Here is a 17103-nt window from a genome sequence, read left to right on the forward strand (position 1 = left end):
AAAATAATGAACCTGTGAAAATTTAGGCTCAATTGGTCATCGGAGTCGGGAGAAAATAACGGGAAAACCCACCCCTGTTTTTGCGCGGTTCGCCGTGTCATGGCATGTGTTTACTATAATCCGTAGTTCTCGTTGTCGAGAATTGATAATTGTTTTAATGTTTTCTCAAAAAGTAAAGCATTTCATGGAATAATATTTCAAGAGAAGTCTTTTACCATTACCTTCTGTAAACCCTGTGTATAATGGCTTTTAAGGCACTGGACACTTTTGGTAATTGTCTAAGACCAGTCTTCTCACTTGGTGTATCTCAACATATGCATAAAATAACAAACCTGTGAAAATTTGAACTCAATTGGTTGTGAAGTTAAGAGAGAATAACGGAAGCAGGGGATTCCGCGCTTACAGAAGTGTTCTGCTTGTTTACATGCATACTCAACATTATTACAGTTATTTTGTTCACACAACATACATGTAGCACAGAAATTTGGCGCTTGTCCAGAAATTTGACGCTTGCACCGTAAGCAAAGAATAACAAGCGCAAAATTTGCCGATATAAGAGTCAAGAAACCACTGAACCATCACCTGTTTTTGAAAGAGATTCCTCAGCCGTGTTGATGACCAGTTTGCGATCGGGTCCAGCGATACTGATCCTGAGACATGTGGAGTGATTGTCGGTACTGATAACATTCCTAACGAGAGTGAGTAGACGGACTTGATGGGACTTGGCTTCAGAGGCGCAGTAACGATCAACGCAGAACCAGATGGAATACGTCAAGCCTGACTGGGGAGGGAACGGCCTCTCACCTTCAATGCAGGAAAAGAAAACAAATCATGGGTGTAAATAATGAGGCAAATGAACAGATCTTCATACAAAAAGAAATTGTGTATACAAATGTTTACCTTAAATGTTCTAGCCAATTCTTTACTTTAAAAAAATATATCAACATTATATGAGAAATTGTTTTTAAAAACCCAGGACACTTCTTGAAAAGTAAAAAAAAAAAACAGCGAGCGTTGTGTAAGTTTCCCGTATCAAAACTGTCACTTTCAAAAGTGTCTGAGGGTCGCATTAGCACTCATACCCACATACCTGTATACTGTCCCAATGCAAACTGTCACTTTGTAAAAACTAAAAGAGTATGCCGGGCTGCCGGGCAACCTCGGTAGTCTAGTTGGTAAGACACTGCTCTAGAATTGCAAGGGTCGTGGGTTCGAATCCCACCCGAGTAACATGCCTGTGATATTTTTTCACAGGACTCGGGAAAGTACTGAGTATACAGTGCTAACACACATCGGTGTATGGGTAAAAACCAAAATTAATATTCTTTATCCCCAATGCAAATTTAACATCTATTATAAAAGAGTCAGGGGGTCTTCTTGCCTTTAAGCACTCTACTTAGATTTTATAAAAAGTTGTTTACTTTATAATAATAATAATAATTTATGTGCAAAACTAAACATTTTTTAGGATTAAGATTTAGTATAAAGAAAGATAATTATAATTGCAGTCTAAATAGTGACTACACAAATTTTCAGAAAAATTATGACTTATGAATTAAACGCCACTTCGTGAAACCTGCCACGATGGGATAGGCTGTTGAAAATAAACCTGAACTGTGAGCTCAATAGCGTGTAAACTTGTGGGCATGAAAGCTTGCGAGCATGAAGCTTCCTTAAATAGATTCATCTTTGGTTTAAAAAGCCCTACACTGCAATCTGGGGTATTCTGTATGGTTTTTGTTTTCATGTGTTTATAAAATTTATCTTAATTTATTTATTTATTTATTTATTTTTTTTGGGGGGGGGGGGGGGGGATGGAAAAAATGCATTTCCAATTACAAACAAAGAAATCACATTCCTGAGAAAAAAAAGGAGAATTGTACCTGTTCCGACGCCACTGATGTTAGCTGAGTCCACAGTAGCTGCTATGCCAACATTGACTACAGTCTGAGATGGCGAAGACTGCGGAGCAATACTCGGTAAGTACAAACACCCAAAACCTTCAGCGCTCATATCGAACTCAACAAACGCCGGCGTCACCGATGTGCTGTTCAGACGAACGTCCCGCGGAGTTGTCATTGAAACCAAACATTTGACCCGCGTCAGGGGGACAACGTTTCCCTGTGTCGTGCACAGGTTGCACAGACACTTGGTTGAGAGTTCGGATATTGCGCTGTTCGTGTCGGAGAAATCCGGCGATGTGGCGTAGCCGGGCTGGTCTGGAGTCAGGATCGGCGTGGCGATTGTTATTGCACTGAGAGGTACGTCCAGGTAAGTACTTTGGCTTGAAGAGTTTGGGCAATCGTCGAGGGGCTTGCAGTTGAGGGGACAACCAAGCCTCAAGAAATCCCTGAGTAGAGAGCACAAAACGCAGGATTATTTAAAATACACTGGAAGATCTAAAGGCACTTTGGTAATTGTCAAACACCAGTCTTCTCACTTGGTGTATATCCCAACATATGCATAAAATAACAAATCTAAGAAAATTTGGACTCAATTCGTAACACCTAGTAATTGTTAACCAGCCTCTAACTTAAACACTTGGACGAACCCTTCTATTTTAGAAGACACACTTCAAGCAACTTGGTTTTTTGTACGTGCTAAAGGACACAAGTTTCAAGACCGGAACTCAAACCGAAATTTTGCTGATCAGAAACACCACAGCCCAATTTAATAAAGCTTGTAAGCAGAACAAGTTGCTAAGCAAAGAAAAGTATTGCTTAACAGAAACAGGTTACCAGCCAAAATTAGTTTACATTGTTGTGACTGTACCCTGCTCAACTTTTGCTTAGCAAAGAAACTTGTCAAGCAGTATTTCTCCTAAACTGCTTTTTGAAGTTTGGCCCAGAGCATTTGCCGGTTAACCACAACACACCAGGGATCAGGGGTTTGATTTCACAAACAGCTAAGACTGATCGTAAACTGCAAATCAATCGTAGTTGCTTAGCAAAGTGTGATGTCACAATACAAAATCAATATGGTGATACTGACAATTTGTCTAAAGCCCAGTTCATACTTCCTGCGAATGGGAATGCGAAGTGAATTTTGGTGACGCAACAATTGGTACGCACTCCATTTCCCTTTGTGATGCAATGAAATTCGCATCGCACGAAGCATTCGAAGGAAGTATGAACCGGGCTTTGGGATGGATTTTAGATAGATTGCCTTGTGAAATTTTGGTGACGCAACAATTGGTACGCGCTTCATTTCCTTTGGTGACGCAATGAAATTCGCAATGCACGAAGCATTCGAAGGAAGTATGAACCGGGCTTTAAGATGGATTTTAGATAGATTGCTTTGTGAAATCGAGCCCAGGACAACTGTTAACCTACCTGAGATCTTTGGGTTCTAGCGCCTGCGAGGCAAGCCTCTCAAGCATGTGTTGAAGGTTCCCGTGCAGCGGGTGCTCCTCGTCAGCGAGAGCAGCAGATGCAAGATGAAGGAGTCTCTGCGGTAAACCGTTCTCGCACATCACCTGCTGGTTGCGTTCGCTCTTGACCAGGTCTTGGATTACGTCAGCGATGTGCATTTGAAGTCGGAGGGCAAGCTGTGACAAAAGATAAATCAGTCGAGATTTTTTTTTTTTTTAAATAACCTATAAATTAACACCCTGTGAGGTTCATTTACAAACTGTATTATTAACCCTTTAGCACGCACGCAATATTAAACACAGCGCCATACACTCCTCAATGCACCATGAAAATTCAACCGATTTCCAGCCGTACCCAGAAACAATTTGATAAATGTTGGTGTTACAAGTTGTGTTTTAATTTGTAAAGGATGAAATTATATTGTGAATGATTTTCACAGTTCCTTTGTTTGACTCACCATATTCAAGCTTTCAGGTTGGAAACATAAGAGAGATCAACAAAAATTGAAAACATTGTTTGCGTATTAAGTGAAGGTTTGTTAATACGGGGAAAGTTGTCCACTATTTTCTCAACTTTACTCATCGTCTGACAGGAAAACAAAGCTACAAAAATGAATGCCTCTATTACCCACAGACAACTTCTGTACCTAAAACCTTTTTGTAAAATCCTGAAAGCCATGAACATTTCCCAATACATTGACCAACCATTACTGCGAGTGAGAAACTGAACACAGAACTAGGCCCAATTTCATGGAGCTGCTTAAGCAGACAATTCTGCTTACAAATTATGTGCTAAAAACAAAAAGTCGCATCCCCTTAAGGTGATCCCCTGGCTGCCGCTTCCCAGGTTGTATCGTAATTTGGGTGTGATCCCTGGCTACACGGCAGTTAACGGTTGTTTGGCTTCTGACTGGCACCCCCGAACAAAGATATTGACAAAATAGGGACACCGCCAATATAGGGCTAGATAGCTCAGTTGGTAGAGCGCCGGCACGTTAATCCGGAGGTCGTTGGTTCAAATCCCACTCTAGTCAATTCTTTGTTCAACCCCAAAAATTATGTGACAAGCATTTCGTTGTTCTTATCTACTTTTTGTGGACCCAATTTCATAGAGCTGCTTAAGCACAAAACGTAGCTGAGCATAACATAATTATGCTTACCAGAATAAGCTTACCAGCCCAACTACCATGTCACAAGTAAAATTTGTGACTATAGTATCTTGCTTGTTTTTGCTTGGCAGAAAATCGTTAAAGACACTGGACACTATTGGTAATTGTCAAAGATCAGCCTTCTCACTTGGTGTATCTCAACATGCAATTGGTCATTGCCAGATGACTATGAAAGAAAAAACACCCTTGTCACACGAAGTTGTGTTTTCAGATGCTTGATTTTGAGACCTCAAAATATAATTCTGAGGTTTTGAAATCAAATTCGTGGAAAATTACTTTTTTCTTAAAAACTGCGTCACTTCAGAGGGAGCTGTTTCTCACAATGTTTTATACCATCAACCTCTCCCCATTACTCGTCACCAAGTGAGGTTTTATGCTAATAATTATTTTGAGTAATTACAAATAGTGTCAACTGCCTTTAAGCAGTTTTCTCTGCTTAAGCAGCTTTATGAATTTGGGCTCTAGTGTTAGACACAAAGCATGTACCTTTCTGTTCTTCTCACACTGTAGAGACGGCATCAAATCCAGCATGGTTAGAACTGCTCCTGGGTGGACGATGGTCGGATGGTTTGGGGGTGGGGGAGCGTGTGGTGTCAGAGGTGACGACACATGGGGTGGCGGACCCCTTGACGGGCGGGGTGATAACCTCGTGGAGTGTGGATTCAATGGGGAGGAGGGAGGGGTGGGTAGGGGAGGGAAGGAATCGTGGACATGATGACTGGAAGCTGGCGAGTTGATGGGCGTCTGAGCGGATTTGCTATAAATTTAGGAAAGAGGAAGAACATTGGTTAGCCGAAAATGCTACCTTCCAAAAAGCCCAGTGCATACTTCCTGCGAATACGACACAAATTTTGACTTTACAAATTCGCAACAACATTCGCAACAGTCAAACTGTTTTCAACTCGTGCGAAACATTCACTGCAAAAACAACCATGTGTTGTCAAAATTCACATTTGCAGGAGGTAAGAACCAGGCTTTAACTGTTTTATGCGCTGACTGGTCGCTACTTTCTAGAGACGGTTTAAATCCCCTCAGAAAAACAGTTGCTCTGCCTGCAGTCTGTCGTAGTTCACCCGAAATTGGAGCCCTGGGTTTAAATTTCCTCTCCAACAACAAAATATTTCTCATTTTCTAAAACAGCAAATTATGAAAACAAATTTTCTTGAATACGTACCTGCTGAATGCGTCTATGGCAGTGTCGTACAGACATCTTAGTAATAAACACGCCGACTTCAAGATGTCTGGGATACCCTCTGGACTTCTACAAAGATGAAAAAAAGAAAATAAATCATGTAAGTTTGAAATGATTTGGGGTTGAACAAAGAAAAGTTTACTTGAGCAGGATTAGAACCAACGACTTAAGCAGAATGTAAAACTTTGCATGGGGGAAGTATAACTAAGAGAGGTTTGTGTGATTATCTCTTTTGAGTAGTGTTGGAAAAGAACTGGTGTTGGTTCTGAAAAGAACATCCGGATTAGCGTACTGGCGCTCTACCAACTGAGCTAGCTAGCCCTATGTTGGCAGTGTTCGGGGTGCCAGTCAGAAGCCATATAAAACAGTTAACTGCAGTGTAGCCAGGATCACACCAAAGTTTATGATACAACATGGGAAGCGGCAGCTGTGTTCAACACCATATCATTTAAAATGTCCAAAAAAATAACATGAGAACAAAAGTGTGTTTTTATTTTAGAAGTTTGGGTGCTATGTTAACATAGGAAATATTGGAATTAATTTCATATACAGACGTGATCTTTAGTTTTGACCTATTTATGTGAATGGAAGTAGGTCAAACTTTGCTGCCCTTTGCAGCCGCTATGGGCGTTGTGGTACAAGCCGCATGTGGCCCCTATGGTCTTTAAAGACACTCGACACTATTGGTAATTGTCCAAGACCAGTCTTCTCACTTGGTGCATCTCAACATACATGTATGCACAAAATATAAAACCTGTGAAAATTTCAACTCAATTGGTCATTGAAGTTGCGTGATGCCTATGTAAGAAAAACCACGTTTATCACAAGAAGTTGTGTGGTTTCAGATAATTCTGAGGTCTTGAAATCAAATTTGTGGAAAATTCCTTCTTTCTTGTACATTACGTTACTTCAGATGGAGCCGTTTCTCACAATGTTATATACATCAACAACTCTCCATTGCTCGTTACCAAGTAAGTTTTTATGCTAACAATTATTTTGAGTAATGACCTATAGTGTCCGCTGCCTTTAAAGATCCTATGTCAGATTTTTGGCCCAAACATTTTTATTTAAAATTCAATAGGTATTTTGAGGGGGGTCGAGAAAGTTACAAGCTTTCATTTGAGCCATTGCTCGAAAAAGTCTGTCAATTTTAGTAGCAGTGAAATAAAGTGCTCAAAATTAATTTTTGTCGGGATCCCGACAATATATCACGTGACCAATTCTTATGTGTTTTATAAGAAACGTTTTAAATTTTTGTCATGGTTCCTGACCATTAAAAGTAAAAGTTAAACTTTTTTTCGTTAGAGCGGGTGAAACTCTTTGAAATACCATTCACTCAAAAAAATCTATTTTTTAATGTTTGGGGCCAAAAATCTGACATAGCTACTTTAAAGCGTTAGGGACTTTCAAGTCCTTGTTTGGAGGAGGACAGAGAACCACTACTCACCCATCGATATCAAATAAGTTATGGAATGGCAGCGTGCTCGATGATCCGTCGTTAGTAACCGACTGAAAGTGAGAATGTGGCAGCAACTCTGTGGCATGACTCAAACAACCGAGACGTCTTATATCATCAGTCAAGCTCTCATAACGAATCTTTAAAAAAACAAGAATATTTACAAGCAGGGATGAGATTGACGAAATTGAAAGTCCTGAAAATTATCCTCATGCCTAAGATAAAAGATAATAATAATAGTTATAATAATAGTAATGGGTTCTCATATTATTGCACTTTTTCACATCCAATGGGTGTATCAAAGCACTCAGCATTTTTTCCTGCACCATGTTTATATCACCATGTAATGGTTTACAAGCTGCTGTGGCGCAATACATAGCCATACAAAATACAGGCAATCAAATCAGGAACACCAGGGCGAACACCGGAACTATGACTTTACACCCCATCCAAAAGACGCAGCAATGGTTAAGTGTCTTGCTTAACGAAACGAGTATGGGTTCCAATCCAAAGGAAACACATGCAGCAATAAAGGTTGATCGTTTGCCTTAGGACACAAGTTTTAAGACCGGGACTTGAACCCACAATTTGCTGATCAGAAACACCAGAGCTTGAGTCTTAAAATACTATACAGTCAATCAAACCAGGAACACCAGGGCGAACACGTGACCTACGGCTTTAAGCCCATCCAGAAGGTTAAGTGTCTTGCATAATGAAATGAGTATGGGTTCCCATACAAAGGACACTGCAATAAAGGTTAAGTGTCTTGCATAAGGACACAAGTGTCGAGACCGAGACTCGAACCCACACTCTGCCTATCAGAAACACCAGAGCTTGAGTCTTAAAATACAGTCAATCAAACCAGGAACACCAGGGCGACCACGGGTTCTGGCATTACGCCCCATCCAAAAGACGCAGCAATGGTTTTTAGTGGCTTGCTTAAGGAAACGAGTATGGATTCCCATCCAAAAAACGCAGCGATAAAGGGTAAGTGTCTTGCTTAAGGACACAAGTGTCATTACCGGGACTCGGACCCACACTCTGCTGATCAGAAACACCAAAGCCAAAGTCTTGTTTACTTATCCGCTTGGCCACAGCACGCCATGCCGAATAAAAGCAAAAACTATTTCCAGTGTTTATGGAAAGAAGCAACACCTTACCTCTGAGGCAAAGAATTTTGCATTGGCCGGTTCCTGTCTCATGGCTGCTGCAAGCGTCTGGAACATGACGTGGATGAAGGTGAAAATCTGCTCTCTGGAAGCTGAACATTAGAGGAAGGAAACTATCAGGTAAAGCAATATTTTGGGGTATTTTTTTGTGACAAAGGTGGAAATTTGTTTGACAGTGCTATCCTGGAAGCCAACAAATTTTTTTTTTTAGGTGAAATTTCTTTGACAGAGGGTTAGTAGCACCATCCTCAAATCCGAAGAAATTTATGAGGCAAATCTGTTTGTTGTTTTTGTTTTGTGAAGGTGTAACTTTGTCAACAGGTTGGTAGCACTGTCCTTCCTTGTGGCGAAATGTGAGCTCTTCTTTTGGTAGTGCAATGTTTTGGGAATTTTTTTGTAAAAGGATACTTTTTGGACAGAGGGTTTGCGGCTGAATCATTGAATCCATAGAAATTTATGAGGTTAGTGGTTTCAAGGCGTTTTTTTTTTCTTTCTTTTTTGGGGGGGGAGTTGAGGTGGGAATTTATTTTGACGGAGGGTTAGCAACACCATCCTGGAATACATGACAGTCAGGTCTGTTAAGTATTTTAATTCAAGTTTTTAGTCAGACAATGTTTTTTTTTTAATTTTGTCAATGTGAACCTACAGATTATCGCCCTTCAGAAGGATGAAGTAGTAATGGTTTTATATGTCTTGCCAAATCTCTAGACCAGGGCCAGATTTCATCAGCTTCCTAAAGCCAAAAATAGTGCTTGACATCAATCTGCTAAGCAAAAGTAAGCAGGATACCAGTCACAGATTGTATATATGTGACATGCTATTTTGTCTGGTACCTTGATTTTGGTAAGCATAATTTTGGTGTGCTTACATACTTTTTGTGGTTAAGCAGCTCTATGAAATTGGGCCCAGAACTCAAACCCACACTTTGTGAATCAGAACAACCAGAGATTGGGTCCACTGCACTTGACCACTTAAAAGTCTTCTGTAACAGCTTACCCCGCAAGGCACCCACGACTAAAAGAATTCTACGCAAATCTTAGACTTTTAACACTGAATATAACTTACCAGTATCCCATGGAGATTTCAGGTATTCACTCAAGCTTCCTTCCATGCTAACCAGCACCGTAGTAACATAAACAAACCCTCCAACCTTGCGGAATACCGTCCGTGAGCGGTGACTGTCCCTCAAAACGTTCAACAGCGACTGCGGACATAAACAGAAAGGAAATGAAGATGATTCCTGCACTTTTTGTCTTAAACAAAGTCTACAGCAAAAGGTAACTTTGCATGAAACAATTCACATCAAAGGAAAAAAATGCGGATAAAATGCCGGGGGCATGTCCGAATGGGAGATTTTTGGACGGTCCCTTTTCACAGTATTGCGCGTGCTCAGACCTACACGCGCAATACTGAGCGTGCCGCCGTTTTGTTTGATGCGCGAGTTTCTCAAAAGTCGCCTATTAGTGGCTACCACTACGGCTAAGGCTTAGTTTGGATCACCATGTCATCATGCAGTAAAATATAAGAAGTCATGAGCAACACCCTTAGTTATAGTTGTACCTGTAGCCCTAGCCGATTTTTCGAAAATGGCCTTTTTCCTTCAAAGCAATTTTGTTACTGGCCTTGGTTTTTTTTATATGCAAGTTCGCCCTGAACAAGGCTAACAGTCTTAAGGAAGTAAAACTATCTAATAAAAAAAAAAAGCTCAGGGTAGTTTTCTTTTTCGAACAGAGAGAAACATGCACCAGGCAAGGGGTTCCAAACAGATGCAGTACGTGGAATAAAGCTATTGTAATAGCTCTAAATTGTTTACATCTCAGCAAATCAAGAGTGTATGGGTGTGAAAAGGGCAGAAAAACTTATAGAATACCTGTAATATATCAGTCTTTAGCTGCAACTGATTGGGCGGAGTGGAATTCATTAACCCTAGTAACGTCCCCATGTCGTCTTCACCGTCCCTGCTGAGTACCAGCTGCTGTACGATAGCCAACGCATGCTGTCTGCACTGGATGTAGGGAACCAGATTGTGCGAGCACCGAGCACCGCCGCACTCACGGAACACAGCTGTAAGTAAAAAAAAAGGAGAGAAAATACGTTGTAACATCAGACCTGGGACCGATTTTACAAAGATCTAAGATTGATCGTAACTGCAAATACATCGTAGTTGCTAAGTAAAACGTAGTTGCTAAGTAAAACGTGATGTCACAACACAAATCACTATGGTGAAACTGAAAATTTGTCTTGCGATGAATTTTATTGCTTTGTGAAATTGGCCCCAGGACCCAATTTCATGGAGCTGCTTATGCACAAAAGCTGGCTAAGCACAACAAAATTGTGCTTACCAGAATAAGGTTACCAGCCAAAATACCATGTCACATGTACAATTTGTGACTGGTGTCCTGCTCATTTCTGCTAAGCAGCAACAATTGTAAGGGAAATTCTGTCTTAGCAGCTACCAGGTCTTCAATTCTCCACATGACCCTTTCTGTATGATGTCATGCTCAAAGAGCGCCCTCGTTGAGGTCAAACGATTACCTACCGTTGCTTGACCTTGGTGTAAGGTGTCTGTATGGCCACAAAGCCAACTCTAAATTTACCTGATGGAAACCCCCCCCCCTCACATCAGACCTTTGAACCCTGATGACTCGGCTTCTTCTCAGTGAAATACATTGTACGCAAGAGTCCATCGCAAGGAAAGCAAAGTGTTCATCCTGCTCTTCATTTCTGACACAAACCTTGCATGACCCACTGAGAGACTAACCTCTGACCCTTGACCTCTGTTCTGCATACTTACTAGCGTTATCTCCATTTTCATGTAGCAACAATGTGAGACAGTCCATCACAAGGAATGCTAGATTTTGGTCCTGCTCTGGGATATCGACTTCTGGTACAGAACCTGAAGGGAAGAAAAGAAATACCTTGACTTTTTTTTCTTTGCAACTAATTAAATATTTCTAACCCTGACTCTGCCTTACCCTGACTTTCACCTCAGTGGAACCCAGTTTTAAAATCCCTCCTCGAAGAAACCTTGCTCATGTTGCCTATGGATTGGTTGTTCAGTCCCTACCTGATAACTTGGCTTTTCTTTACGCATAAAAATAATTACTATGTCTTTTATTGACCCTTTGCACGCACATCACATGCGGCGACTGTGCCACGCTCACCATTTTGGTGGTCAATAGGTATACCTGTAAACGCAGTGTCGCTTAAAATGCTCACTTCACTAGATAACGCACAGTGACATTGCCCACCAGTATGGCGTTATCCGATGATGACGTCAGGTGAATTGGGTCAATAGCACATTTTACAACAACTGTTATCAGATGCTTTTAACAATAAAAGGCTTCAGGCCTCAAGTCTTTTAATATTTGTGTGAGAAATTACCTCTTTCTCAACGATACGTCACAATGTTTTATACTGTCAATTGCTCGATACCAAGTAAGTTTTTCTGCTAACAATTATTTTGAGGAACTACAAATAGTGTCCAGTGCCTTCAACTTACATATATCCTCTTTGTTGTCAGGCAGATTATCTTTGAGAGACGCGGCGTATCGATGAAGACACGTCACCATGACTTCAAGTAGCCCGACCTCTCTGTAGACATCCTTGTACACGACGCTGTGCCTTAAGATTCTCAGCAGACACTTGATGGCTCTGATTAAGCAATCTATCGCACTGAAAAAAGGGAAAGTACATTTCTCATTGAGTCAGGGGTGAGAGGTACTAATGATACAAAAAGATCTGAAACTTAATTCCAAACTTTTGTAGGAAACTTTAACGATGGCAGTTGCACCTTTAAGAAGCCCAGCGGAAGAAAAAGTCCAATGGGAATACTGCTTCAGTTGTACCACCTGGGGGAAGTGGCCAGAGTTTTCATAAGAGCAAGGGCCCAATCTCATAGAGCTGCTTTGAAAAGCAGACAAAAAATGCTTAACAATTTTCTGCCGAGCAGAAACGAGCAGGAAACCATTCTAGTCACAAATCATACACATGAATGGTAGTTTGGCTGGTAACCTTATTCTAGTAAGCAAATTGTTGTTTCTCTGGTTAAGCAGCTCTATGAAATTGGGCCCTTGTAACAAGGGACAATCAACCATGCTTTCTTACCTCCCTGCCTTGATGAGTAAGCTCACACTGATCAGCTCCTTGTAAGGAACAAAGTTGAGATTAAAGACGACAAACTCCAACAACTCAAAGATCTTGAGCTGGATGTCCGGTGACTTGGTTGTCGCTCGGTCGATGAACTGTGACAGGGTGTGCTGCGGCTCCAAGATGAAGTAGTTGGCGTTGTCGGAGTTGTAGATGTTTGTGATGACCTCGAGGATGACGCCGCATAGCTGTATTGTGTTGGCCTGGAAAACAAGATGGGTTTTGTGCTTGAAATTGGGCTCCAATTAATCCTTAAATTAGTTGAGTTCTCCCCCAAATAAAAAATTTTAAAAATACTTCAATTTCAATATTTCATCTTGAGTTCAGTGTTTTCACAACCTATCATGTTCCTGCCGATGCTAGAAAATGTTTGTATCAGCTAAGGAACGTGTTCAATATACATGATGACATGTACATTGTATGCAGCTAGGTATACATGCAAAGTTTATCAAGCACCGAGTGCAATCTGTTCACATTTTTAAGAGTTATGTATCAAAGTTTTCTTCAAAATGCTTACCTTTAAGAAGATGGTCTGTAGTACTTGGAATGCCTGAAGATTTCTCACACTGTTACCTGAAGAAGTTTGTAAAAAAAAAAAAGGCATTTTGTCACTTCCAACGCTCTCTGAAACTTGGACAACCATGTATATCAATCATATAAAACAAGATATCAGTGTCACCCTGGTTAGGATTTATAACGCCAATGGTATTGAGAAAGACACATTTAACTATCTCCTCCCACATGACCCCCGTACAGCAAGGTTCTACCTTCTACCTAAGATACACAAGCCCAATAACCCGGGGAGACCTATTGTATCTGGGAATGGTAGCCCCACAGAGCGCATTTCTGAGTTTGTCGATAGCTTCCTCAAACCCTTAGTCTGCCGTATTCCTTCCTTCATCAAGGATACCAAAGACTTTCTCCACAAACTAGATGAGGTCAAGCACCAAATACCTGACTCTGCCATTTTGGTTACTTTTGATGTTTCATCACTGTATACTAACATACCCCATCATGAAGGCATGAGTGCATGTGTCTCTACTGCCCTCAATGCTAGTAATCAGTCCCGCCCCTCAGTGAGGAACTCATGAGCCACATTCTAATGAAGAATAATTTCACATTTTCTGACAGGCATTTTCTGACAGGCATTTTCTACAGGTACAGGGTACTGCCATGGGTACCAAAATGGCACCCTCATATGCTAACCTATTCATGTCTCAGTTGGAGGACAGACTCCTGACCTCCGCCCCCAACCGACCACTAGTTTGGTGGAGATTTATTGATGATATTTTCTCCATCTGGTGTGGTGACCAAGACAGCTTGGATGAGTTTATTGACCATATCAACTCATTTCACCCCACCATAAAGTTCACTACCGAACAATCTCTCACCAGTGTGAACTTTCTAGATGTGACAATAACCAAGTCTCCTAATGGCCTTGTCACAGATGTTTACAGTAAACCCACCGACACCCACCAGTACCTTCTCTCCAATAGCTGTCACCCTGGTCCCTGTAAGAAGGCAATTGCTTACAGTCAGGCATTACGTATCAGGCGTATCTGTTCCACAGATACCCTGTACAAGAGGCGCTCATCAGAGCTAAGGAAACACCTTGTATCTAGGGGACATAGCGAACGTAGGGTCCAACTTGCTATCAACAGGGCTCTCAACATACCTCGTCATACTCTGTTTACTAACACGGGAGCTAAAAAAGCTCCTACCAATAGAGTTGCTTTGGTCACCACCTTCCACCCCAAACTACCCAAACTTCCCTCAATTCTCAATAATAACATGCCTATACTTCACTCCTCCAGCAGGTTACACTCAGCAATCCCTGAGGTTCCCATGGTTGCATTCCGCCGCCCTAAGAACCTTGGTGACATACTAGTCAGGGCCAAACTTCCCCCAGGTACAGTCCAAACACAACCCCCGACAGATATACTGGGCTGTCACAAATGTACCCGTTCCAAATGCAAAACGTGTCTGCACATTAAGCCCTCACTTAAGGTAAAGAGTCATACCACTGGCTCTTTATACAACATCAAGACCAACTCTGAATGCAGCACGTCTAATGTAGTCTATGTCATATCATGTAAGAGATGTGGGCTACAATATGTGGGAGAGACTAAGACAAAACTTAGTCTTCCCTTTGCGAATCATGTCTCTTCCATAAAGACTAAGAAACCGTACCCAGTCTCTATCCACTTTAACAGCCCCAATCATAGTGTCATTGATGTTGAACTTCTGGTGATTGAAGCTTGCAATGGTGATGACACACACCGCAAGAGTAGGGAATCACACTGGATCCACCAACTCAAGACAGTCAGACCCTTTGGACTCAACATAAACACTGGTGTTAAATAACTTCTCATTACCCTCCACTTCACTTCTGCCCAAGAACTTATATGTTGTATATATTTTGTACATAAAGTATAAATTAATCTAGTTTAAAGTTGTTTTTATAAATTCATCACTGTAACTATCTGATGTAAGTAAACCCCCCCCTTTTTTTCCACAGGTCCCTCATACCTATTTTTAAAATCATCATACCTTTGATCTTGCTATTCTTATTAATTGACCATTGTTAGTTGCATCATGATGCAACTTGCTCTCTAATCCTACCCTTTCATGTCTCCCTGCATTGTTGTCGAACAATACATTTACCACTTTTATGGTCCAGTAACCCATCCTTTCATTCTAAACATCCTTTGTCCTCGCCACTTCACTCCTATTGGTTCATAGCCACCAATATTGTCTCTGAAATAGAAACTTTGATTGGCTGTTATTTTCCCGCTTCTTTCTGGATCCTTTCCTTAATCCCTTTCCCCCTCTCTTTTTCTATAAATGGATATGAATTTGTTTGTACTTGTTTTATGCCTCTGAAGAAGGTCCGGATTGGATCGAAAGCTAAGGCCATCTACCCTATTCATTAATCATATAAAATAATCGTATAAATAACACTGGAGTGCACATAGATAGCGCATAAATATCCACCAATGCATATCTCAATAGCTATCATACAAACTGCCTCCGAATCATACTGGGTTACTAACACCACGTTGTACAACCTCAGCCACCAAAGTGCATTAACTCAGACCATCCAAAAACGACAACTCAGATGGGTCGGACACATCCTGCGGAAACCCACCTACGAGGCACTCAACATTACGCTCTGTACTCCCCATCGCATGGCCAACACAAACAAGGTCGTCAGCGCCTGCTGTACCCCGAGTACATTGGAAGATTAGTCTCCCCGTATTTTCTGCTCTCCCCGCTTGAGATTCGGAGAAAAGCACAAGACAGAAGAGAATGGGAAAAGCTTGTGTCCGCCAGCTGTGCAGCCGACTGATGATGATCTACCAATGAGGTGCTCAAGGAGCTTGAAAAAAACTTTTTAACATTTTGAAGCTTATGAATTATGAGACCCATTTATATAGCACCTTTTAAGGGTTTACAAGATGCTGGGGTGCACTCAACAGCCACTGCAAGAAACACACTTCTGTTAGCGATCAAGGTGTAACTGGGTTCTTTTACGTGCGTTTCACACCACACAAATCCTACGGCTTTACGTCCCGACGGAAGATCAAAGCAATAATGGTTGGTTAAGGACACAAACATCAAGACCGGGACTCGAACCCACACTCTTCTGATCAGAAACACAAGAGTCCTCTGCGCTTGAGCACTCGGCAATGACACACCAGCAACATACAAGTCTAACACTTAAGTCAGTAGGTACATGTAGGTCGAAAATATTATGTGGTTTCCCATTGAAGTTACGACTTTTTAATGCATAGTTTTGATTGAAAGTCTAACCTTACTGATCACAAGGAAAGACATATTTGGCTGGTGATTTTAACCATATCTGACTGGTGGTAAATTAGCGGTTCAAAACAGTAGGGACTCTCTTCACTGATCGGATAAGTGATCCAGAGCGTGCTCATAGACTGTTTTGTGAAATGGCAAAACATTCAATTGGAACGTTAAAAATACTCGTGAAGGATTGCTCCTGTCCTTTAGCACAATGATAGGGTCCAGCAGAACATTCTGGCAGTCCAATGGATCATATGTGTGTCCAGAATAAAGAATTTGCATAAAAAGTGTTTTGAGACACTCCCTAGACAAGAAGTGGCTTGTGGCCTCGAGTTCTGACTGATGACAGAAACCAAATGAGCAACAACATCTAGCTGTTAATGAAAGCCAAAATCTGGCTGGTGGCCATCAGAATTGGCTGGCAGCCATCAAGGTTCTGAATGGCTGGTAAACTCACCATTGCCGCTTGGCTGTGGTAGTGTGAAGCCTGGTAGTTGGAATGGTGCTTCGTAAACGGCCGAGTTTGGCCTCAACTCGTTATAACCACACTGAGTTAACGATGAGATCAATAAGACGAGGTTCCTTAACGAGTCAATGGATTCCTGATCGCCCATGGATTCCAATCTGGGAGGAAGAAAATTCAAGTTAACTATCGAGGAGAAGATACTGAAGTATGTATGGGGTCCTAATTGGTCATTGATTCTAACTTGGGATGAGATTATACTTTGCATTTTGAGAGATGTCAGAGTTGGATGTGGCTCTGGTACATGTAAGAACACTGCAACTGC

At 41.4% G+C, this 17103-nt stretch overlaps 1 protein-coding gene across 2 annotated transcripts in view; it reads right to left on the reverse strand.

Moving 5' to 3' along the window:
* The window catches only part of LOC117304113 (WD repeat and FYVE domain-containing protein 3-like), a 98743-nt gene that overhangs the window by 50728 nt on the left and 30912 nt on the right, over positions 1–17103 (reverse strand). For both annotated transcript variants that reach the window (XM_033788613.1, XM_033788612.1), the window contains exons 7-20: positions 16773–16939; positions 13023–13078; positions 12464–12708; positions 11859–12031; positions 11151–11252; positions 10227–10420; positions 9422–9560; positions 8348–8448; positions 7179–7327; positions 5714–5800; positions 5026–5296; positions 3333–3547; positions 1884–2350; positions 583–804 (exon numbers count right to left, since the gene is read on the reverse strand). In XM_033788613.1, coding sequence (XP_033644504.1) covers positions 583–804; positions 1884–2350; positions 3333–3547; positions 5026–5296; positions 5714–5800; positions 7179–7327; positions 8348–8448; positions 9422–9560; positions 10227–10420; positions 11151–11252; positions 11859–12031; positions 12464–12708; positions 13023–13078; positions 16773–16939 — 2588 coding nt within the window. The remainder of the gene's footprint in view (positions 1–582; positions 805–1883; positions 2351–3332; positions 3548–5025; positions 5297–5713; positions 5801–7178; positions 7328–8347; positions 8449–9421; positions 9561–10226; positions 10421–11150; positions 11253–11858; positions 12032–12463; positions 12709–13022; positions 13079–16772; positions 16940–17103) is intronic.

This window comes from Asterias rubens, chromosome 20 (assembly GCF_902459465.1).
Source record: "Asterias rubens chromosome 20, eAstRub1.3, whole genome shotgun sequence".
In the NCBI taxonomy this organism is placed as follows: Eukaryota; Metazoa; Echinodermata; class Asteroidea; order Forcipulatida; family Asteriidae; genus Asterias; species Asterias rubens.